Source organism: Gopherus flavomarginatus, chromosome 9 (assembly GCF_025201925.1).
Source record: "Gopherus flavomarginatus isolate rGopFla2 chromosome 9, rGopFla2.mat.asm, whole genome shotgun sequence".
NCBI lineage: Eukaryota > Metazoa > Chordata > Testudines > Testudinidae > Gopherus > Gopherus flavomarginatus.
Genome location: NC_066625.1, coordinates 17,843,410 through 17,868,730, shown reverse-complemented (window position 1 = coordinate 17,868,730; position 25,321 = coordinate 17,843,410). Strand labels below are relative to the sequence as shown.

At 41.1% G+C, this 25,321-nt stretch overlaps 1 protein-coding gene across 4 annotated transcripts in view; it reads right to left on the bottom strand.

Moving 5' to 3' along the window:
- The window catches only part of COQ7 (coenzyme Q7, hydroxylase), a 34,629-nt gene extending 9,352 nt beyond the window's left edge, over positions 1-25,277 (bottom strand). The window contains exons 1-7 of one of the 4 annotated variants that reach the window (XM_050967773.1): positions 25,182-25,277; positions 23,966-24,165; positions 22,346-22,460; positions 22,124-22,263; positions 18,933-19,001; positions 17,699-17,749; positions 15,387-17,166 (exon numbers count right to left, since the gene is read on the bottom strand). In XM_050967773.1, coding sequence (XP_050823730.1) covers positions 17,711-17,749; positions 18,933-19,001; positions 22,124-22,263; positions 22,346-22,460; positions 23,966-24,165; positions 25,182-25,251 — 633 coding nt within the window. In that variant the 5' untranslated portion in view covers positions 25,252-25,277 and the 3' untranslated portion in view covers positions 15,387-17,166; positions 17,699-17,710. Of the gene's footprint in view, positions 1-15,386; positions 17,167-17,618; positions 17,996-18,932; positions 19,002-22,123; positions 22,264-22,345; positions 22,461-23,965; positions 24,166-25,181 lie in introns of those variants that run through there. The other 3 variants (XM_050967772.1, XM_050967770.1, XM_050967771.1) reach the window with 3 other exon arrangements.
- Positions 25,278-25,321: the final 44 nt, after the last annotated feature.

Here is a 25,321-nt window from a genome sequence, read left to right as displayed (position 1 = left end):
TCAGAGAGTTTTGTCTGAGTAAACACTGAGCAAGATCTTCAGGATTGGGCATAATAATACATTATTAATAATAATAATAATTGCCAATCATAGCAAATTTCACCAGATTGTTAGTAGGTTTTTGATATAAATAAATGTTCAGTAGAAACTGGGATGAAATGGCCACATTCATGATTTAATCCCTGGTCTCCAGAGGTGAAAATCTAATGCATTAAGCTTTCCTCCCTTGGTGGCTTTAACGCTACCTTTCCCATACACCAAACAGCTCATTGATGCAATCTGTCTTTTTAATTTTTCTGGCTGCAAAGGCGAAATGTTTTCAAAAGTGAAACAAGTTTTAGCAATAAACCAGGAGGACAAATGTTGTAAAGTGGGTGTGACAAATTTAATCCATTATATAAAATGCTTCTACAGTCACATACCAGACTAAATGATGATATTTACTAAGAAAGAAATGGAGCTTATGTCACAATGCCTCTTAAGAATGTAGACATGGCATCAAATGCATTATTGACAACAAAAGGGAAAATGTACAGAGGAAAAATTGATTAGTAGATTTCCTTGTCACTAACTGAGTGATACGTAAACTGTGACAAGACACTCTCAATTCTCATCTCTTTTATTCCAGTGACAAACAGATATTGCAGAGGAAGAATGAGACATTGATGGAAAGATATACTGATGGGTTGAAAAGACCTATTACTTTTACAAGATTTTCCAAGAGCAATAATGTAAGAGTACACATTTTTATCCTAATATTTCCATAACCCTTCTATTCATGTAAGACATGAGGTTGACCCTGATGGTTGCTTAAGTAGTCAGCAGTTGTTAGATAGCATGCAGATTGAAAACCTTTCACCTGTTCTGTTTGAAATTCTTCCATGGATTATATATAACAATTCACATGGATGCTGAAGGTCACTCATAAAGCCTTGTTGACAACACAAAATCTTGTTGCAAGTTGCAATCTAAAACCTTCAATAAACATTAGCGGGGTAGCCGTGTTAGTCTGGATCTGTAAAAGCAGCAAAGAATCCTGTGGCACCTTATAGACTAACAGACGTTTTGGAGCATGAGCTTTTGTGGGTGAATACCCACTTCGTCGGATGACATGCATCCGACAAAGTGGGTACTCACCCACGAAAGCTCATGCTCCAAAACGTCTGTTAGTCTATAAGGTGCCACAGGATTCTTTGCTGCTCTTTCAATAAACACTATAGTTCATGTAGCATCTGCAGGAGAGGAACATATGTTCTGAATTCTGATGAATGAGTAGCTTGTGCACTGTGTTTTTTGTACTTATGACAAGTGATAAGCAAATACAACCAGTGTGCCTGTGAACTAATTCAGCAGGGTTTTTTATTCTTTAAGTCTCAGCTCTCCAACAAAAGAGAATTGCTTTCTGATGCATTATCCCTTTATGCTTGTTATCAGATTCTCACATTATTTATAAACAAAATTATGTTTGTCACTTTGTTTTGAAAGATAAAATAAAGCCTCCTTATGTGGCAAATATCCCGTAGAGTCTGGTTCTCTCATAAGCAGAGCAGAAGGAAGCGACATGACAGTAATCGTATTGTAAAAATTATTTTCAGATCCCACAAAAGCCTGCAAGTCACCTTTCAATGTCCTGCCAAGGTGAGAGTACAATAGTGGGGGGAAATTAGTGACATGAGTGTGTGTTGGGGGAGATTTATCCTCATTCATTATTAGTCATTCCATTAATTTATTTGCACACTTTGGCCAGGGCTGTGACTTGGCTATTCAGGATGCATAAGTGAGCAGTATTCTCTCATCTCTACTGTCGTTATTGTAGGACCTGCAGTTCTCCTTTGACTGTATGAGAAAATATGAGTTGTCTCTAAAGCTGTAAGGTTTGAACACTATTATCGTGTAGTTGAGCTACGGTGCACCAAGTGGGGGAGCCACACAGGGAGGGGTCAGGTCTTGCCTCCAGAGTGTCAGAGGCATGGGGCGGGGGTTGGAGAGCGAGCCCACCCTGCACTCACCCTTCAGTGGCTTCTGTCCCACAGGCTGGGCCAGCTCCCCACCTTGGCCTGCTGACACAGGTCACAGAGTGCAGCTGAGGCCCTCCCCCAACCTTGCCCCACCCCCTTCCTAGCCCTGACTCCACCAGATCACCTTCCTGGAGTTGGGCTCTATGGGCCAAAAAGTGGTTGGGACATGGCCCAGGTGGCCCCTCTAGCTTCACAGCCAAAGCTAGCGCAGAAGACTAGGGGTCAGGGCTCACTCCTCCGGAGTTCTGTTTCCAGCTACTCCACTAACTTACTGCATGACCTTGGGCGAGGCATTTAGGCCCTGATTCAGCAAAGCACTTAAGCATATGCTTAACTTTAAGCATGCAAGTTGCCCTTCTGAAGTCAATGGAACTGCTCACATGCTTATAGTCAAACTTGTTGTCATAAACATACAGCTAAGGGTAGCGTAAAATCCCCCTTTACTCTGTAAAGGGTTAATTCCTCTTCTACCTGTAAAGGGTTAAGAAGCTCAGATAACCTGGGTGGCACCTGACCAAAAGGGCCAATAAGGGAAATAGATACTTTCAAATCTGTGGGGGAAGGTTTTTTATCTGTCTCTCCCAGTCAACATGGAACCAGGGCAGGGAAAATACATATCCCTAAGCCATATATAAACTAAGCATCTAATATTGCAGAAATAGTAAGTAATAACAAAGAAATGTGTTAGGTTATCTTTTGTTTTAACTTGTGAATTTTCCCTGTGCTAAGAGGGAGGTTTATCCCTGTTTTTGTAACTTTAAAGTTTTGCCTAGAGGGGAAATCTTCTGTGTTTTTGAATCTTTCGTTATTCTGTAAAGTACTTACCATCCTGATTTTACAGAGGTGATTCTTTTACCTTTTCTTTAATTAAAATTCTTCTTTTAAGAACCCAATTGATTTTTCATTGTTCTTAAGATACAAGGGTTTGAGTCTGTGTTCACTTGTACCAATTAGTGTGAATATTATTCTCAAGCCTTCCCCAGGAAAGGGGGTGCAAGGCTTGGGGGAACAGGACTCCAAGTGGTCCTTTCCCTGATTCTTTGTCAAAATCATTTGGTGGTGGCAGCATACTGTTTAAGCCAACGTGGAATTTGAGCCTTTGGGAAAGTTTTTAACCTAAGCTGATAAAAATAAGCTTAGGGGGTCTTTCATGCTGGTCCCCACAGCTGTACCCCAGAGTTCAGAGTGGAGAAGGAACCTTGACACATGTGCTTAAACGTTTTGCTGGATCAAGGTCTTATACACAGCTCTTTGTCCCACTTAACCCATCTGTAAAATAAGGCAAATAATTCCCCTTCCTTCATAGGCAAGTTGTGAGACATAATTAACCCTGGTAATACAGCATTTTGAGATCCTCAGAACAAAGGGGCTATAGAGGTTCGATGCATTAGTACGAGACCGTGTCAACAACTATGGTGAGGCACTAGTTGCAGCTCTAGCATTAAAGCTGAATTGTGTTTTGCATTTAAAGCATTTGAGCATATGGTCATAGCAACATGGTAATTATCTATTTCTGTTCTCATTCCCCCACCAAAAAAATGAAACTGGTGCTGTTCACATCATAAACCCAGCCACAATATTATGAATAATTGCAGCATAGGCCACAGACAACATTTAAAAGATCATGAGATCACATGCTTTTTCTTGCCTCTCAAGTTGGAGCTTTGCTTTGATGATGTAAACACATAGAAAAGCACTTTTAAAGTGCTCTAACAGTGCACAGTATCTGGAGAAATGATTTCAGTGCCATGGTCAGACTCTTCGCTCCTAAGGACCCAGTTCTGCAAGGCACTTAAGCATATGCCTAACTTTACACATGTAAACACTCACATTGACTTTAAGGTGGTTTCTCACAAGCTCAGAGTTAGGCACATGCTTACATGCCTTGCTGAGCCCTACATGAGCCTTCCATCAGGAGTTATTATCCTAAGGGTATGTCTACATCTACAGTTTTGCAGCGCTGGTTGTTACAGCTGTATTAGTACAGCTGTATAGGGCCAGCGCTGCAGAGTGGCCGAACTTACAGCAACCAGCGCTGCAAGTGGTGTTAGATGTGGCCACACTGCAGCGCTGTTGGGCGGCTTCAAGGGGGGTTCGGGGAACGCGAGAGCAAACCGGGGAAGGAGACCAGCTTCACCGCGGTTTGCTCTCGCGTTCCCCGAACCACCCTGCAAACCGCAGGGAAGGAGACCTGCTTGCTCGGGTTCGGGGAACGCGAGAGCAAACCGGGAAAGGAGACAAGCTTCGCCGCGGTTTGCTCTCGCGTTCCCCGAACCACCCTGCAAACCGCAGGGAAGGAGACCTGCTTGCTCGGGTTCGGGGAACGCGAGAGCAAACCGGGGAAGGAGACCAGCTTCGCCGCGGTTTGCTCTCGCGTTCCCCGAACCACCCTGCAAACCGCAGGGAAGGAGACCTGCTTGTTCGGGGAACGCGAGAGCAAACCGGGGAAGGAGACCAGCTTGATTACCAGAGGCTTCCTCAGGTATGCTGGGATACCTGCTTATTCCACGGAGGTCAAGAAAAGCGCTGGTAAGTGTCTACACTTGATTACCAGCGCTGGATCACCAGCGCTGGATCCTCTACACCCGAGACAAAACGGGAGTACGGCCAGCGCTGCAAACAGGGAGTTGCAGCGCTGGTGATGCCCTGCAGATGTGTACACCTCCTAAGTTGCAGCGCTGTAACCCCCTCACCAGCGCTGCAACTTTGTGATGTAGACAAGCCCTAAGTGTCTCCGCCTGCTCAGGTGCAGTGAGCAGAAAAGCTTAATTCCATGACTGCTGACTTTAGGGCAGGAGCTCTGCATGGTGTTATAGTCCCCTTGAGCTCACATTTATAAGTAAGGACTGCAGTGTGACATGAGGAGATAGATTCAGCGCCTGGTCTTTGACACCTTCAGTGACACTTCAGTAACAGAAGGTGACCTTTGGTAAACATATGTTAGGGTTGTCCACTATGGATAAACAAGAGCCTGGTGCCGAATACCAAGCAATCCGTGACACCTTCAGTGTGAGGGAATTTGCAGTGGTCTCATGAAAGAGAAAATTACCATTGTGTCTTCAGCACTCAGGCATTGGTCTTAGGAAAGCATCTAGCTTTATTTTTCTCTCTCTGGAGCTGTGGGCAGTCTTTGAGACTATTCGTTTTTCACCATGGAAGAGAGGAATTGATACGTCATTAAGACGGGAGACACATGGTAGGAATTCAATGGAGGCTAGAGTTTTTAAAAATCCAAAGGAGTTTTAGACGGATTTTAAAGTGTGTTCTGTAAACACAATACAGTGATCCACAGAAGCACAATGAACAACATTATGCAAAAATGCAATATTCTTAAAGAGGAACGAATATTACATGGGCATCTTAAAATGTCCATTAGTTTAATATTTATTTAGTATCAGATTCTGATACCCTTATTCACTTTGAATAACACCTTACTCCACAAAGAGTCAATAGAGCGACTTGCAGAGTAAGGCATTACTTAGTACAACTAAGAGGATCTCACTCTGGCATTCGGTATTCTAAATTCTGATTTTTTTCCCAAAGCACAGTGAGAATAAATATGTTTGAATTTAACCTATTTAGCAAAGTCTAAATCCACTGGACAACCAAGTTAGTATAAAAGAAGAATGTGCAGTGGAGCAGCGAGGTCACTGTTGAAGCACCACATGTGAACTATGTGGACAAACTGGAGAAAGTCCAGAGAAGAGCAACAAAAACTATTAAAGGTCTAGAAAACATGAGGGAAGATTGAAAAAATTGGGTTTGTTTAGTCTGGAGCAGAGAAGACAGAGGACATGATAACAGTTTTCAAGTACATAAAAGGTTGTTACAAGGAGGAGGGGGAAAAATTGTTCTTATTCACAAAGGATAGGAGAAGAAGCAATGGACAACAGGACAAGAAGCAACAGTGTTTGGAGTTGGCACTTCTATTATTCAATAGCTGCTTGCTTCTTATAACGATTGTATAGAACTACTTGTGCCCTGGCAGTGACTCACTTATTTACATGTCGTTAATCGCTATCTTCCTTAGAAAAACCCACAGGAAGGGCTAAGGTATAAGAGGAGAACTCTAAGTTTCCCTTGCTTTGTTCCGTCTGTTGAGAGATACTTGGGGGCTGTGGATTTTGAAAGCTGCAGGAACCTTGCCTCTGTGCTGCTACAGAGCCTGCTCGTGGCTCTGCTAGACCCTTCATCTCTGGCAGCACAGCAGAGTACCAGCAGGAGCTGCCCTGCCATTGGCTGAAAAAGTAATAGTAATAGCTAGGGAGAGGAAACACAGATTTATCCAGGAGGAGAACAGGCTTGCTGCCCTGGAGAACAGCCCCTTCCCTTCAACTCTATGCCTGGCCAAGTCCCCAGCCCCCATCGAGGAGAGAGAATGCACATGCACGCACACACCAAAGGAAGGTGAGGATCCAAGCACAGAGTGTCCCCTCCATGTGCAAATCCAGCTCAGCTGATCTGGGCTTCAGTGTTTACTCAGCCATAATGCAGGGAATACAAATAAAATTAATGGACCATCAAAAACAAGGCACACAAACACCCACATAAATCAATCTGCCCCACCCTCTGTAGCTCATGAACATGGGAACACTCAGCTTGGAAAACCCTGGGAATCATTTGGCGTGTAATAGATTTGGGGGTGGCACTTCTCACTTCATTTCAATTGAAATTGCTCCCTACCATAAATTATTAAGGAGTGTCTCATTGTGCACAAGTGGGGAGTTGGGCATAACAGGAGGTGTGCATTACCTCCTGGTTTTGCTTAGACAGTTTTCCAGGCAAAGATCTTCTCTTCGTACAGTAAGCCTGGAACTGCAAAGGGATACACATCCAAGAAGTCCCACTAGATATGATGGGGCAAAATGCAGTAATAGAGCCCTACACAGCAATATGAAGGATCAAGGCCTTAGACCTCAATCCTGCAAAGCCTCACAAACATGCTTAACTTCTACGTATCATTAGCTTCCATGGGAATGCTTATGTGCTTAAATATATGCAGCGGTGTTGTAGCTGTGTCAGACCCAGGATATTAGACAATGCCCCTCTCTTATGTGCTTAAAGTTACGTATTGAGCACAAGTGTATGCAGGATCAGGACCTTAATTTGTAAAATGAAGAAATTTAGTACTAAAAATATTAAGTGGTAATTAATTTAAATATTAACAACAATCAGTACTGGAATTTTACCCTGCATGTTGACTAAGTCAAAATTATGTCATGTAAGCAGGATTATTGGACATGGATACACATATTTCCTTGTTCTGCTTAGATTTTCCATGCTACCCTTGCTACTAAGATGACACGGGTTCTCTGTTGTAAGATAGTAATAGAAGGTGGAATTTTAAAAAACACCTAAGTGACTTAGAAACACAAATTCTATAGACCTCTGCTGGGATCTGTGCTCCTAATTTACTTAGGCACTTTTGAAAAATCCCACCTATCGAGGCTCTTCCAACACCCAGTGGCGTCAATCAATGGATTTTGGATTGGGACAAGAGTTCTAAATGCAGAACTCTAAAAATAAAAATTTCTGAAGAGCATTAAATTGACTATCTGGTTGCTTGTGAATACAACTGCTGCTGTAAAGCTGTCAGCACTCTCTGACCCTGACTCCATACTATGGTTCTAATGCACTGCAGAGAAACTGAATTAAAGGCTCCCTTTTGCTGTTTGTTAAATGAACACCCCTCACACGTCTTTCCTTGGAACTGGTCTCTATTTTTGGCTCCTTCATTTTAGACATTGTTGTTTACATGAACTGAAAATGGCTGAGGAATTCATGTAGGTTGAATGCCATAGCTCTGAACCTAGCGGCAAAAAATGGTTGGCATACATTTAAAGCTCTCAGTGGCTGCCTTGCAAGGAGTTTGCGACACCATAAACGGGTGTGAGTAGCAGTTGCATGCTCCCTGAATGCTGGAGAGATCAGCGAGGCATATCCGGTGCCTCTGATGGGATGGTGCAGCTCCACATGACTTGCATAAGGCCACAAAGCAACCTGTAGCAGAATCAGGATTAAAAAAACTCAGGGCTTTCTAGGTTCCAATCTGCAGCTCACACTACATCTCCTAGACCAACCTATCATATAGGGAAGTGTGTCCATTGTACATGTACTGCCCTCCACAACTCCTCCCACTAGTATTACAGAAGATGCTATGTCCTAGCCTCTTTCCATGCCCCTTGTCCCACCAGGGAGGTGTTATCAGGGAGTAGTGCCTCCACTCAGGAGAACAATGGGGCTGTGATTATGGCTAGCCACAGTGGGAGGGCATAAGGAAGGGGAAAACTCTTTGCGCTCACCTTGTGTGTGTCTCTCTCTCACACCACACACACACACACACAGGGGCCAACCACAAATGTGGCCCTTAAATCTCCATTGTGTTTACAAACCTTCCTTTGCCAGGACAGTAGGGGGTCCCCTATACAGTTATGTAGGAAACCCCCCCTTCATGCACCTATCTCAGAAAAGCCAACCATGGCAACACACTATTTGGTTAATAATCTGCAACAGGAGCACAGTGGACAGAATCTCATCTCCTAGGAAAAGTGTTTATTAGGAGATAATTTTTCTCCAACCCTTTGTGCACTCTGACTCCAAGTTCCAATGTATAAATGTCAGACAAAACAGGAGACCCCTACTCGTCCTAACTGGCCAAGTCAAACACTAGTATCATACAAACAGTACAGTAAATAAGCAATGAACTACACGGGTCAAATTCTCCTTACATTCTACCCTGACTTACATCTCACAGGAGGCTAATGGGAGTTTTGCCCATAGTCAGTGTAGAATTTGGTCCTGTAGCACATGATTTTCTAAATACTTTGAGAAAATACAAATACATACACAAACCATAAGGCCTAGGCTTGTTACTGTTAAAACCAATGGCAAGACTCCTACTGACTGAGTTACTATGGTGATAAGCATGAGATAAATAAATCAGATATATCTACATAAGACTGACGGAAGAACAAAAGGAAGATCACAAGAAATATAAATTAGAATGAGAGCAAGATATTCCCGAGGTGAAGCCATGTAACTGTTGCCACCAACAATGCAATAGTATTTTAAATTACATCTAGGGAGATTTCATCAAAGAGACCTACTAGACAAGATTTCTTTCAAGATATTTGTTGGGCACATTTTGGCCAATTTTGTGCTCAATAAGTTCAGAGATCATTAACAGAGTGAGATACTCATTTTCTATGCATCATAAAAAAAAAGTTCTGAGTAGTTTTAATTCCTGTTTGTTAAGTCTTACAAGCTTTGAGTGCTCTTTAGTAACACACAAAAATCGCACCCATTTATGGAGTGTAATAAACTGAAAATAGGAGGCTGGTCTACAGACAAAAAGCAACAGGCATAGCTTTGCTCAGAGAGTGAGTACCTACAGCTTTGGTTGTATGTGAGCAAACACCACCATATTTTAAATATTGCACATGGCAAATTCTACCTCAGCTGGTATAAACTTCAGCTCCACTGTGGTCAAGGAAACGAAGACAACTTACACCAGCTGAGAAGTGGACCCCTTATATATCAATTTTTATCTTAAATGACAAAAATCACAGACATCAAGCTAGTATCTCAAATAACCATGTTATCTTCCCAGTCTTGCATATGACAAGATGTCCTATGAGCCCTGTACATAATGTGTTTGGATTTGCTTCTGAGGAGAGACAAGGCCCAGAAGCTGTTTTAAGTTCTTAAAAATCATCCTTCCCGATACACAATACTCAGCTCAAAATTGCTTATTTGCTTTCCTCAGCTTGGTCTTTCTCCTGCAGCGTGAACAGCAGTGGCTGCAGGGAGGGCATATTTTGACAGCTTTGGAGCAGGACACATCAGAATACTTGTTACCACAACAGCAACACTGGGGTCTGTATTTAGCTCCCTCACCAGTGGTACTAATCAGGCCTCTGGTTTCTGGCGCACCTTTCAAGAGTGGGGGCCAGATATCTATTCCCAGTGAGGATGGTGGAAAGCAGCAAAGGCTAGCAGAAACAGAGCTGGGAGCAGCAGCTAAGCTGCACGAACCCATGCATGCTGTGCAGTCAAGGGTTTGTAAACTATGCCCCTTCTTCCCACTGAAGGATGAGAAACCCTTCCCATTTGAGGGGAGAATGATGATCAGACCCTAAATTATTATAAGAGTGTTGAGTTGCCTTGTCCTCATGGAAACCATCTGTATTTCAAATGCAAGGGTTTGGATCCCATGGCACATTTGCATAGGTCCTTATCATTTTATTACAAGAGCCAAAGAGGTGTATATTCTGTGACCCAAGAGACAGCTGAAAGCAGCCACATGAAGTGAAACAGTGGCCAGTCAGCCAAGCTACTTCCTAGAAACAATCCCACTCCATTTTTCAGATGTTTGTGAGGCATCAGCACTAATCCAATCTGTTTTGCTCTGTTAAACAAAAGATGAGCCTGATCACAGAGTCCATTTGGGCATAAATGGTGTAACAGGACTACACAACACACAATGAGGGCTTAGAAATCTATTTGCCCTCTGCCTGCCGTTGAAGGCTGAACAGCTACCAGAAATTGACTAATGCTAATGGCTGAAAAGCATAAAGAAGAAGAAAACGCCACAGCCTCATGGCATTTGTATAATTATCACAAAATCCAAGCTGAGGCACGGATCAAATTAAATGTATCTGAGTACCCCTCTACAGTGTTTCCCTTTGCACCATCCCTAACCTTTTGTACAGCCATGTTACAATCCCCCACACAGGTTTTTAATAACAAAAGTCTAAAAATAGGGTATGGTTCTTCTCTCACTTACACTAGTGAGAATCAGAAGTCATTCTACTGAAATAAATGGCGATGCACAAGGTGTGAAAATCAGTGTGAAAGAGAGCAGACTCAGGCCCATAATCTTAAATATACTGGTGCAAATACTCCACTCTAAATACATGGAAATAAGAAATCCTGCTATGGTACATAAAGCGGCAGTTATTCACCTAACACATTACATACACTCTGAGTTATGTTTACTATTCAAACTCACTGCTAGAGAAAAGATTTTACTGTCTGACAACCTAGACAGGGATGTACTTTAATGCACTGTATTAAACTGAATGTAGTATATTGTTTTCAGCCATTCATGACAGTGTATTTGGTGTGAATTCTTCCACTGTTAGTACAGACATGGGCAAAGAGATTGGCTTTACGCTGAGGCTTCCTGTCCTTTGATGTTTCCATCCCTCAGTCGACCCAAATGTGTTTAAAAAAAAAAAAAGAAGTGTTTTGTCTCTGACATGTTTTTGCTGTAAGAGCGCAATGTGCAATGTCCTCTGTCCTCAGAGGCCACCCACATCTCAAGCGCGACCAGAACACCAGGCTGTCTGTATAATTTAGAAGCAAATTCCATGACTGCTTAATAACACAAACAGGTTCAGAGAATCTCTATACAAACCTGTTTCTTTGAGAATATTGGTCTTAGAAAAGAATAATACCCATGAAAGCACTACACCATGCCTTGTCTAGCTTTAAGTCCTGAAATAATGGCTGGGGGACCAGGAGATTGTCTGACTCGGGGGAGTTATCACTTTTATATTATTAATAAATAATAATAAAATAATAATAATAAACTTTTGTAAATTCCTAACTTTGATTGTATATTTGCCATTGTTTTCCTGCAGCAATTTGTAGGCTTTTAGAATAGCGCATTCAACGCGGTGATCATTTTTAAAAAGTTGTATTTGTTTCTTACATTGATAAGTAAATGCATATGTTGTGTACTACAAGTCTCTTGTTCTGGAATTCTTGAGATATTTACAGGTACGTTTTTGGTTTTACATTTTAGCAAATGTACTTTGTAATCTTATTTTATAGTGAATGATCTATGACAAGAGTGATGAAGTCATGCTTAAAATATCTTATTTTGAACAAATAATCTTTAAAAGCAAGGACATTTTGACCAATGTAATAAACTGACGGGGCGTATTATAGTACAGTAGAAATTTACTTCTCTCACTGACAACATTAGCAACCATTTAGTCACATGGATCAAATCACACTTTCCAACATTTTATTTTAGTCAGTTCCTAACCCAAACTCTAGGTACATCACAATTTTAAAATAATATTTAATACAACTTTTTACAAGTCTATGAGAAGCTTATTAACAAGTCCCACCCACATCCATCACATTAACTTGCCTCTTTCCCAAATGGCCAAGAGAAAAGATGGGTCTTGCAACACGTCCAAATGATTAAAATGTCTGGGTTCTATCAACCAGGAGGCCGTGAATTCCGAAGGTGAGGACACTTCGCAACAAATGCCCTGCCAGCCGCCTCCTCTCTTTCAAGACAAGACAGCTCCAATTCAAGGATCTTCACTGATTGCGCCTGCAGCAGTTTCACTTAGGGAGGCAGGCCATCCCTTAGGGTAATCACATCGCAAACCATGTAAACCTTCACAGGTTAAAGCCAATGCCTCTAACTCCACCTGGAAGCTTACTGACAGTCAACATAAGTACAGTGTCCTTGTGATGTGTTCGCTGCTAACACATCTAGTAGGTGAGTGGCCACATTCTGCATTAGCTTCAGTAACTAGGATAGTTTCATCATGTAGCCCCAGGTACAGCACCTTACAATAGTCTAATCTTGAGGTGATAAATTTGTGGATAAGCCCAGCAAGGTCAGCACCAAATAAAGAAGGTCACACTCATCTCATCAAGAGCAGATAGGGGATAAAAACCACTACATTTGCCTTAAGCACAGCCACAACATCAGACTTCAAACATTTATGACACAATTGCTGAGACTCAGACCAAGATTCCTGTCACTTGTGCTCTAGCCACTTCCCCTCCCGCTTCACCTCTCACATGTCATTAGTAAACTAAAGTGACCCATGAGGATGAAGCCAGAGGGAAGAGTGTTGTAATGCCATTACCAGTAGCTGAGAGCAAAAGACCATTATGAAATCCTCCCAAGCTGGCAATAGTGATCAGTCAGTTGACCAATGTTCTCCCTCAAAGCTGCCTGGCAGCTCATTTTATTCCATCAATCCTTATAGAGTAAACTATCAAAATGGGATTCTTGTCCCAATAAAACAGCTGGGTGGCTGTAATCCTGCTTCTGCATAAAAATTATCCAAGTTGTGGTGTATGGTGAATCACTGCAAAGAACACTTTACAGAACAATCTTACATCTTAAAAAACAGAGGGGTTTTTTTTTAATAATTAAAATCTCCTAAACACTTCCATCTAAAATCAACATTCCAAGCTAAAGTTATAATCTCTAGTTACCAGCTAAACACCAGACCCAATGTATGCCTGCCTGCTTCTGAGTAGAGCCAACTACCACACGGCAGCCATGAAAAATGCAATCCCAGCAGCCAGTCCCTATTGACTGATGTGATTATCCATCCCTCACAATGAACAGTGGAGCTTTCAGCTGTGAGGATCAAATTGGAGGTTACTCTTGCAATGATCTTTGAAGTTTTGACAAGCAATAAAGAACTCTGCACCTATAAAAGTGACATGCCTAGAAGTAAAGAACGATACAGCTTGCTGGAGTACTAACAAGCCAATAATAATTTAACTCCCTAGCAGCAAAACACCTATTAGTACTATCTATGACGACAAAAGGCAGATTTAACCACTACCTATACCAGATTGAGAAATATCACTGTTTCATGGACTTGCTTATAATGATCATCTAACAGCCAAAAAGGCAATTTCTACCACTGGTTGGGACTCTTCTATCAGAATGATTTTCCAATGGAAAAGTCACTTTCTGCTAAATCAAAAATGTCCACAAACTGCTGGGAATCCTGGTCTTGCAGGCTATCCAAAATTAGACTATTAGCCTACAGGGTTGATGTTTTTATGATGACTGATGCCTATTCATTTCACGTGTCCTAAAATCCACATGTAAGTGTTCTGCTTTGTGACTTCATAGACATCTTAAATACTAACAGGTTTTGAACTAATCAGGCTGGAAAGGGAAAAGGATTATAGTGGATTAAGCTAAAACAGAAAAAAGCACTCTTATTCCAGGGCCTTACACCAAAATAATGATTCCACAATACCTATTTCAGTAAATTTCCAACTATAGGTAAGCCTGAGCTAAGAATCTTAAGAAAAACAACTTGATGGTGTGTGCAATATTCCTGCAGAAAGTGCATGTCACGTACAGGGTACAATATGGAACATGTCAAGAACACCGATCTAACAGGTCTGCCAATGAGCAAGTGTTCAAAAAAAATCCTCGCCCTACTGAGCAGATGAGCACAGGAAGTAAAAGGGAGGCAGAATGAGCCGGTGGATAGAGAATAGAACCAGATCTAGATTCCATTGTAGGCAAACATTTACATCAAATTAATGCATTAACCAGGGCATGTTAGTGCCCATGTTAGTGCCACAGCCCTAGGCAGTTTTGCCCTGGCCTCCATGCTCAGGAAACTAGCATGCACGTACTCTCAAACGAGAAGCATCTCCCGAAAGTAACCGTTGGGGCTAGGCAAATTTTGTGGTCAGCCAGTTCCTGACAGTCCCTCCCCCCCCCCATGAGGGTGGTAACGAGACATCTGTAAATCTCCTAATTAGGAGAAACCTGGCAAAAAACTGAACACGTCATGACCCTTATAAATGGCCCACCGTGCCAGCGGTGGGCAGGGAGAAACGCAGAGACCCATACCCGTAACCGAGTCTGATCAACTCGAGGTCTCCCTCGGCTCCGTGTTCTCAGAAGCCTACCCATTTGCCGGCGGTGATGACACTTTTGTGGTTTCTATGTGTAAGTACGCCTAGCTGCTAATTAACTGCGCCTGTAATCGTCTGTTGTAAGCCGGAGACGAAAGCCGATTCTAGCCGCCCCAAGGCTCCTGCGAGGGGAAACCCGCTAACCAGGAAACCTTGAACGCAAGGGGGATTGGCCGGAGTCTCACGGCGATTTGTAATTGTCTTAATGCATTTTTTTTAATTAGACGAGTAATTGCACTTATGCTTAATAATAGCACCAATAGCACCCTTACTAACCCTTGGAAGGTCCTGAATAACTACTGGGACCTGGAGAGGTACCAGGGTCAGGTTCTGTTTGTAATTGCAGTATTTTTATTATTTGTTCTAGTATTATATTGTAGGCCCAAATTGTGACTAATATTAAGCTGTTCCTTATCTGCACCTGTGACCCATTCAATAAACCCTCAATTTTAACTCCATGACTCATTGTTTGCGTTATCCCCATTGCTACCTTCGGGGGCACTTGTCACCCCTCCCGAGGACATCCAGTGATCGAGCCTCCGCCCTATCCCAGCGTTCATTACCTGGTAGATAGCAGGCACCTTGTGACCATTTCGGTGGAGCGAGGGGCGAGAGTAATTAGATATCAACAGGGCAGAGAACACCATTACCTCAATACTAATATAAGTCACATCTGTGCTAGTCACGGCTTCCTGGGGTTCAGCCAAGAAGTCCCTTGGAAAAGTTTACTTCCTTGTACTCCCACTCCCCATCAACTCAGTGATTTAGATGAGTCAAAGCCAATGTGTCGAGTGGGTCCAGTGGGTGAGTGAAGAGACTAAGGACTGTGACCAAATTATACTTCGTTTAAACAATGTAAATGACTTCAGTGATGTCCACTTCAACTCATTAGAAGTCAATGGAGTTCTACACTGGTTAGCTGAGAACAGAATTTATCTCACTGCCTGTCCAATTAGATGATTTTGTTGTTGCTGTTTATATAAAGAGCCATTGTGACCAGTGATAGGGAGCATACAAAAAGTTTCTATTTGAAGATATACTTTTTTTGACCAAATTTAAAAGGGGTGGGGAAGAGGTGGTAGGGAAATCATCCTCTTGCAAAAACCTTAAATGCTAAATTTTAGCTAGGAATGAATTTTTACAGATGCCTTACAAGCCCCCTGTAAAAGAGGTTTTACGTTGGTAATGCTAACACCACTTCAACAACAATGGCATGAGCAGTACCTCCGAGATATTCTGTCTCTCACCTTGCAATTCCCGCCTTTGCAAAGAAGTCATGAAAAAATGCTACCTTCCCTACACTTGTGAGCCAGCTTTTCAATCACTTCTCCACCACTGTTCGCTTTGTCTGTAAGAAACAAGGCTTGATATGCTACAACTTTTAATCTTGAACAACAAAAGGATTCTATTTCTAATCTGGCAAACAAGCTAAATGCTCTCCATTCAACGGAAAGGATGAAAACTAGACTAGTGAACGAGAACTATGTTTAGTGGCAGGTAAGGTTGGAACAGGACACACTCCCTCCACCCAAAACCCTAATTTTTTGTTTCCATGATTTAAGAGGAAAGACTTTTACATTCCTTTCCATCTTCATACAACACTGTTGATAGAAGTGAAAGCCTATCTCCAACAGACAACCAAAATCAATACGTATCCCAGCTTCAAACTTGCATTTTAACACAAATTTAATAGTGACCTCAAATGATTTTATAGCAATAGGTCAGCACATCTAACTGGCATACATTCCGGAAGTGATTTTGCTTAAACACTGCAGAGGTCACTGTGAAAATAATGCAAGCGTTTCAGTCTCTGCCATAAGTAGCACTAAATTGGCCTAACTCGTTATTAAACTATAAAATGTTAAAAAGGACTGTGTGTGTGTGAAAAAACTGTGCCAAATTCCCTTTAAAGTTTCCTTTTTGATCACACCTTCTCTAGGAGGCAGTGACAATGGAAGAATGGGCAGGAGGTGCTCTAGGCAGAAGGAACATTGGACACTACCTGGCCCAAGATCCTGTCCATCTCCTTTATTGTGTGAGTAGTCCACTACTAAACAAGCTGTACCAGTCTCATCTGGAAGTGAGGCATGAGGAAATTCACATCCCAATTCTACTGTTTGGCCACTTGAGGCCATTAACTGTCTCCATCCCAGGGCTCTAGAAAGGAGTTTTGTAAAATCTGTACTTCTGCTGTACAAACTGGAGGGATCACTCCAGTTTAAGATATACCAACTGCATTATTGCACGGTGTGGTCTGTATTTCTCTGTCATCACCAGGCATTGACAGTATGTACTTCTTGTGAAAGATGCAGTCAGAATTTCGTCTGGTATATTTCAATTGCTCTCATGCTATGGTGCTTTTAAGAGATTTGGGGAACCCTCTTCCCCTGCACTGTGAAAGCTGGCATGTCTCTATCCAATCAATGCCACAGAAGACCTAGGAAGAGATAGGATAGGAAGAGCTAAAACTCATGAAAAGAAACACTGTTGCTAATTGCAGCTAGTATCTGTCGTCTTCTGCTTTAAATCAAGTATATAAGGTCAATTTTTTCTGTACACATTCAGAACAAAGGGAATTTTTGACCAAACTTCAGAATTAGGCCCAAGAAGAATACAAAGATGAAAGTCATTACAGGGCTCTATTTCATTGATATAACAGACCTTTATCTGAGACATATGAGGGAAATATTCTTACCAGAACTTGATTTACTTTCCCTGAAAATAAACTCAGAAAATAATCCGTGCTAAATGTATTGTTTTAAATTAAATTGAAGGTTTAGCTCATTTTTAAAAGTCTGTAGAAGTACAGAAGACTAATACTAAATGTATATACCATTGCATAAACACACGCTTTGCTGCCACCTTGTGAATACTTGCGAAACCAACAGATTTTTTTTGGTTAAAAAACAGCCTTTTAATTTCATTCTAGATTTAGTCAGTAAGAACCCAATTCTACCATCCATACTCACATTGTAAGTATATTACTCCACATGTAGCCCCACTAATTTCAATGAAAATACCTGTTGAGCAAGATATTACTTAGCATAAGTAAGACTGGCAGAATATAAAAAGAAGAAAAAAAGTCAGTTACTGTAAAAAATATCTATTAGTTTCACATAATTTCACAAGTGTACTGGTTAAAACTTAATTTAATACCATAATCTTTTATATTACTGAAAAATAGAGTGCTAAATTCGCTCTGATAAAAATATTGCAGCTTTACATCCAATTTGTATAGCAGTCTTCAAAAGTGAATAAGCTGGTGCCTATGAAAGAGAAAGATGATAATTAGTCATTGGATGAAGTCTGAATTAAAAAAATAGATTTGTGGTAACAAGGTATGCATTTAATTTTTTTAAAAAAATATTAAATATATAAAGATTTGTTTTCATCTACATTAGAGAAACAATATTACTTTCTCAGAACAGGAAAAATAGCCTCTTCTCTTTTAATTAAAAAGCCTTACCGTGCACTTAAATATATTGTATGTGAGAAAAATATGCCCCTTCCCTCCACATAACAGGACTCTTTCAGGTCCCCCACATAGAGGTGGGAAAACAGTAAAGGGACTATACAGAGCTGATGAGGCATTACGAGAAAGAAGAATTTGGTCCAGAGTTTCATCCTAAATCAACATGGTAAACTGTGTTTGGTATATCAGGGTGATATCTGGATTCCCAAGACTGAAAGGGATAGATTACTCTGACAAAAGGCTCATTTATTAATCTGATCTTTTAAGAAAAATCAAATTAAGCTACGATTTGAAAAAACAAAAACAGAGTTGAACTAGTTAGTTAGGAACAAAGAACTAGTTTTAACAGCAGCATAATGTGGTTTGAGCATTGGCCTGCTAAACCCAGGGTTGAGAGTTCAATCCTTGAGGGGGCCATTTGGGGATTGGTCCTGCTTTGAGCAGGGGTTGGACTAGATGATCTCCTGAGGTCCCCACCAACCCTAATAATCTATGATTCTATAATGGGATGCTACTCAGTTGCTGGAAAAAAATTCAGCATCATTTCAGATTCTGGTGAAGGCACCTTCAGTGTTATCTTATACCTGCCTCCCGAGAAAGAATAAAGAATTATTGCACTGTTATTTTCCCACGCATGCGCTACACTTTCAATTGCACAAAGAGAAGAAGAGACCATCATAACCAGATACATAGCAATGATCAACAGCAATGAATAAATGCTCTATGCCTACCAATTCTGCATTGTGGTCAAGCCCTACATCATGGTGCTCCAGCTCCTCATCTCGGAACTTCTTTATTATCTTTTTAAAATAAACGGTAGCAGATTAGTCAACAGTTTTCAGCTACACATCAATCATCAAGATGACAAAACTGTACATAAACCACATACTTCTGGCCGCATCATCACTTGAGGGCCAATATCCGAGGTCAAGACCTGCAGGAAACTGAATGCTTTTGAAAAATCCCTTCTCCACAATTTCAAGTTAGAAGAACCTATAGCTATGGTGTATGAGGAAACAACTTCTGAAATAAAGAAGCTCATGCTATGTTTTTGGAACTATACAGAAAATAGGGCTGTCAGTTAATCGCAGTTAACTCATACGATTAACTCAAAATATTATCACGATTAAAAAAATTAATCGCTATTAATAGCACTTTTAATCTCACTGTAAACAATAGAATACCAATTGAAATTTATTAAATATTGTTCCTGTTTTTCTACATTTTCATATATATATTGTATTGTGTGTTATAATTGAAATCAAAGTGTATATTATTTTTATTATAAATATTTGCACTATAAAAATGATAAACAAAAGAAATATTTTTCAGTTCACCTCATACAAGTACTGTTGTGCAATCTCTGTCGTGAAAGTGCAACTTCCAAATGTAGATTTTTGTTACATAATTGCACTCAGAAAAAACACAATGTAAAACTTCAGAGCCTATAACTCCATTCAGTCCCACTTCTTGTTCCGCCAATTGCCAAGACAAATAAGTTTGTTTACATTTGCAGGAGTTAATGCTGCCCTCTTCTTATTTACCATGTCACCAGAAAGTGAGAACAGGCATTTGCATGGCACTTTTGTAGTTGGCATTGCAAAGCATTTACGAGGCATATATGCTAAACATACATATGCCCGTTCATTCTTCAGCCACCACTCCGGAAGACATGCTTCCATGTTGACTATGCTTGTTAAAAAAATAATGCATTAATAAAATTTGTGACTGAATTCCTTGGGGGAGAATTGTATGCCCCCTGCTCTTATTTTACCTGCATTCTGACATATATTTCGTGTTATAGCAGTCTCAGATGACAACCCAGCACATGTTGTTCATTTTAAGAACACTTTCACTGCAGATTTGACAAAAGGCAAAGAAGGTACCAATGTGAGATTTCTAAAGATAGCTACAGCACTTGACCTATGGTTTAAGAAGCTGAAGTGCCTTTCAAAATCTGAGAGGGACAAGGTATGGAGCATGCTTTCAGAAGTCTTAAAAGAGCAACACTCAGATGCGGAAACTACAGAACCCAAAACACCAAAAAAGAAAATCAACCGTCTGCTGGTTGCATCTGACTCAGATGATGAAAATGAACATGCGTCAGTCCACACTCCTTTGGATTGTTATCGCGCAGAACCTGCCATCGGTATGGACGAATGTCCACTGGAATGGTGGTTGGAGCATGAAGGGATATATGAATCTTCAGCGCATCTGGCACGCAAATATCTTACAACGCTGGCTACAACAGTGCCATGGAAATGCCTGTTTTCATTTTCAGGTGACATTGTGAACAAGAAGCAGGCAGCATTATCACCTGCAAATGTAAACAAACTTCTTTGTCTATGCAATTGGCTGAATAAGAAGTAGGACTGAGTGGACTTATAGGCTCTAATCTAAAGTTAGACATTTTTATTTTTGAATGCAGTTATTTTTGTACATAATTCTACATTTATAAGTTCAACTTGCATGATAAAGAGATTGTACTACAGTACTTGTATTAGGTGAATTGAAAAATACTATTTTTTTACAGTGCAAATACTTGTAATAAAAAATAAATATAAAGTGAGCACTGTACACTTTGTATTGTGTTGCAATTGAAATAAAAATACTTGAAAATGTAGAAAACATCCAAAAATATTTAAATAAATTATATTCTCTTTTTTAATTGTGCAAGTCCATGAGGCTCCAGTGGATTCACATTTCCCCCATATGGAACAACTTTCAGGATCAGAGCCTAGAAGAGAAAGAACTAGGACTCAAGATATGAGCTGAGTATAAAATGCAAAATTTTCTTCTTTGTGAAGTACAGATTGCAGAAATTATTAAACCAAATACCTTCAAGCAAAACATGTGAACTAATGGTGTGAGATTTTTCTATCATACATGACAGTTTTCCTCATAAAGGGCACTGTGTAGGCTCCTCTTTTTATATTTGTATAAAACAAATCGACAAATAAAATACACTTTTGCCAAAGACATGCTCAAGATCTCCAGACATCAAAGTTAGAACATTTTACTCTGCTGGACAATTTGAGTTCTTGATACTCCCTCTATCCTGCTCTTGCATTCAGCATTGTTGTTTTGTCTTGTATTTTTACTGGTACACAAACCAGCTTTTTTTAAACATAGTACCTTTGTGCTCACAGCTCATCTCTCACCTAGTCTTGCAGATACTAAACAACAACACAGTTTGGGCTAATTCAAATCCCAGTCTTGGGACTATGAGACTGGGAGCTGGAGCAGCCCAACCTCCACCACAGGTCAGCCCATGTATAACCTACTAGGCAGTAGTGGTCAATGAGTTGTTACAACTGAGTTCTTAGGCCCTGACCTTATAACAAGCTCCTCACAGGTAGACCTCCTATTGAAATCAACAGGGCTTTGCACATGCACAGTTGTCTGCCCATTAGAAGCTCAATTCAGGATTGTGGCCCAAAAGTGTTAAATTTTAAAGGATTAGGAACCACTTTCCTAGTCTAAGTGAAAGTGAGAGATCAGCTGCTCTCAAAGTCTGCAAGGTATCTGGAGTTGCAATGATATTGTCATACCCAGTATAACCAAAACATGCCACATGGTACATTATAACAATTTGTTCATTTTCTTTTTCTCTAGTTCCTCCCATTAAATTAAAATGTTTGGGCACCATAGGCTGCCTCTTCTATCCCCATCAAAAAAAACAAATTGCAACTACTAGAAACGGGCTCTGTAGCTGTGGTCTCAGATATTTACATTTAATCCAACAGCTAATTGAAACATAACATTTTTCATTTTGAGTGTTTCACTGCCTTAGTGTTCTGAACTAGCAGCGAGAAAATAATCTGCTGCAAATCCAAATGCCATATTTATGTCATATGAAAAATACTGACTCAATATACTCTCCAGAGAATAGGTGAAATACCTTTAAACCACATTCACATACCTGCAATAATTCTTTGTATTTTTCTGGATCCTCCTCCATTAGTGTTCTGATCTGGTTGTTATAATGCTCTGATATGCTCTCTTCCACTGCCACAGTGCAAGCCATTGCACCTTCTTTTCCAAGTAAAGCAGTTCCAGCACCTGTAATTATCAAACAAATTAATTCAAACAAAACATTCCAACCTACAGTATTAATAACAACATCAATAACCCATGCACTCACCTAAAGCAAACCCTGCAACATTCCAAAAAGGCAATAAAACAGTAGGTCGAACTCTAAATGCGACCATTAACTCATTAAACTTTTTCAGATGGTCCTTTTCTTGATCCCACATTTGCTGCAACAGAAATAAAATTACAGAAAAAACATAATAGAAAATAAGGCATTAACTATAAATGTAGAGAAAAAATTCAATGGATGTTAACTTCACTCATGCTAATTTTAATTTGATTTTTAAAGGTGATCTATGAAATAAATTAAATTGGCTTGTGACTGTTTTTTCTCTGGGATACATAAACAGCGCCTGAAAGGTGCACAGGTAGGGATGGGTTGTGTGTCTTTCCCCCTCTCTTGATTGCTTTTACATTAGAAATTCAGGTCCTGTCTAACATAGAAAACTCTATGAGGACTCAAAAATTAGGAAAGGATGACAACAGAAGAAGCAAGAATGAAAGTTGATGAATTAAGAGGAAGAGTATTGGTCAGATTTGTTAAAACTTTACTATTAGGTTTTGTTAAAACCTATTTATAGTCAGTAATTAGTTAACATTTTGGGAAAAGGGAATATGAACAGTTATTTCACAGCTTTCCCTCATTCCTTTTTTTCATACAAAATGAGTTTTATTTTACAATAATCTTGGCACCTATAACATAACGATGAAGCCTTTGTCACACCATTGCAACAACTGCATGTTTATGATTCACTCAGCAGTTGGGCCCTACCAAATTAATCACCATGAAAAACATGTCATGGACCATGAAATCTGGTCTTTTGTGTGCTTTTACCCTATATTACAGGGATTTCACAGGGGAGACCAGCGCTTATCAAACTGGGAGTCCTGACCCAAAAGGGAGTTGAAGAGGGGCTGCAAGTTTATTTTAGGGGAATTGTGGTATCGCCACCCTTATTTCTGCGCTGCCTTCAGAGCTGCGCAGCTGGAGGGCAGCTGCTGTTGCCTGGGTGCCCAGCTCTGAAGGCAGCGCCCTACCAGCAGCATATCAGAGCTGGGTGGCTGGAGAGTGGCTGCTGCTGAAGGCCCAGCTCTGCAGGCAGCAGCACAGAAGTAAGGGTGGTAATATCACACTATGTGATCCTTACTTCTGTGCTGCTGCTGCTGGCAGTGGCTCTGCCTTCAGAGCTGGGATCCCAGCCAGCAGTTGCCACTCTCCAGTTGCCCAGCTCTGAAGGCAGGGCCCTACCAGCAGCAGTGCAGAAGTAAGGATAGCAGTACCACAACCCGCCCATACAATAAGTTTGTAACCCCTCCCACAATTCCTTTTTGGATCATTTACAACTACAATTACAACACCATGAAATTTCAGATTTAAATAGATGAAATCATGAAATTTATGATTTTAAAAATCCTATGACCATGAAATTGACCAAAATGGACCATGAATTTGGTATGGCCCAACTCATCAGCCAATCCGATCACTATGTTATGTGTCATGCTTACACTTTACCATAGGAAGAGCTTTTGTAAGACCAGTTGTTTTAAAGTAAATATTGCAAATCTTAAATTATAGCCTTGTAATTTATTTTACTGTACTTCAGATAAAGAATATGTCTCTGAGTATATAAGAAGCATAAAGATAAGATGAAGTTAGACCACACATACCAACCTGAATGACTGGCCCTACTGTAGTTCTACCTAGCACAGCCATTTGCCCAGCATAAATACGATTTGCCCCATACTCCCCTGCATGATCCACCCTGATTATGCGATCTATGGCTGGCTTGTTGATGTTGTCCAAGGTCATTCCAGTACTACAAAATCTGAAAGAAGTCTGTTTTGACTGCAAACTCCATTTTCTTTCAGAACCTGTCAAACAGAGATACAACTTATGTGAGCTATAATTCTCTACCACTACTGAAAGTGAGGTCAGTCTTAATAAAATATCCATAAAACCCTTAACACCGAGTGCACACGCCATTTACTCAATGTTGTACCTACTTACTTACCCCTTTGTGATACACAACTCCAGTGTGATGCGGGGGAAGGGATTCTGATTAGGAATGGAAAAGAGGAACACATGACAGGTGACCTTAGGGTGAAATTGGGATATGAGAGATTAGCGTGAAAGGGGCTCTGATGACCCCAGGAGCGGGGATGAAGCAAGGGGTGATGGATTATACTGGAACGGGATGGGCTGGTGGGAGGTGACCCCAAGGTGGGGATAAGAGAGGATGGAGATAACTGTAAAACTGCAAGGGGACAGAGTATGACAGGAAGGGGTGACCCCATAACAATGGCCATATTGGGTCAGATCAAAGGTCCAGCTAGCCCAGTATCCTGTCTTCTGACAGTGGCCAATGCCAGGTGCCCCAGAGGGAATGAACAGAACAGACAATCATCAAGTGATCCATTCCCTGTCACACATTCCCAGCTTCTGGCAAACAGAGGCTAGGGACATCATCCCTGCCCATCCTGGCTAATAGCCATTGATGGACCTATCCTCCATGAATTTATCTAGCTCTTTTTTCAACCCTGTTATAGTCTTGGCCTTCACAACATCCTCTGGCAAAGAGTTCCACAGGTTGACCATGCCTTGTGTGAAGACATACTTCCTTTTGTTTGTTTTAAACCTGCTGCCTATTAATTTCATTCAGTGACCCCAAGAAGAGGATGGAGGAGTGACCCCAGAAGGCAATAACATATTGGAGGAAGGGGTGACCCCAGGGACGGGAGGGGACATGGGGGCGTAACCCCAGAAAGCGGCAGAGATGGAATGACCCGGAACGTGACACGGGAAGAGGGTACCCCATTTTGCCATGAAAGGGAAAAGTTGTGACCCCAAGTGAGGGGGTGACCACTGCGCGAAGCCCCCCCCCCCATACCTGCCCCGTAGCGGAGACCCTGGCAACCCGCGCGCAGCCCCCTCACGGCTGGAGTCATGACTGCCACCATGGCCCTGACCCGGGCCTGGAACCGCCTCACCTGGCCGCGGAGTGATGACGTATTCAGAAGGCTCGCTCAA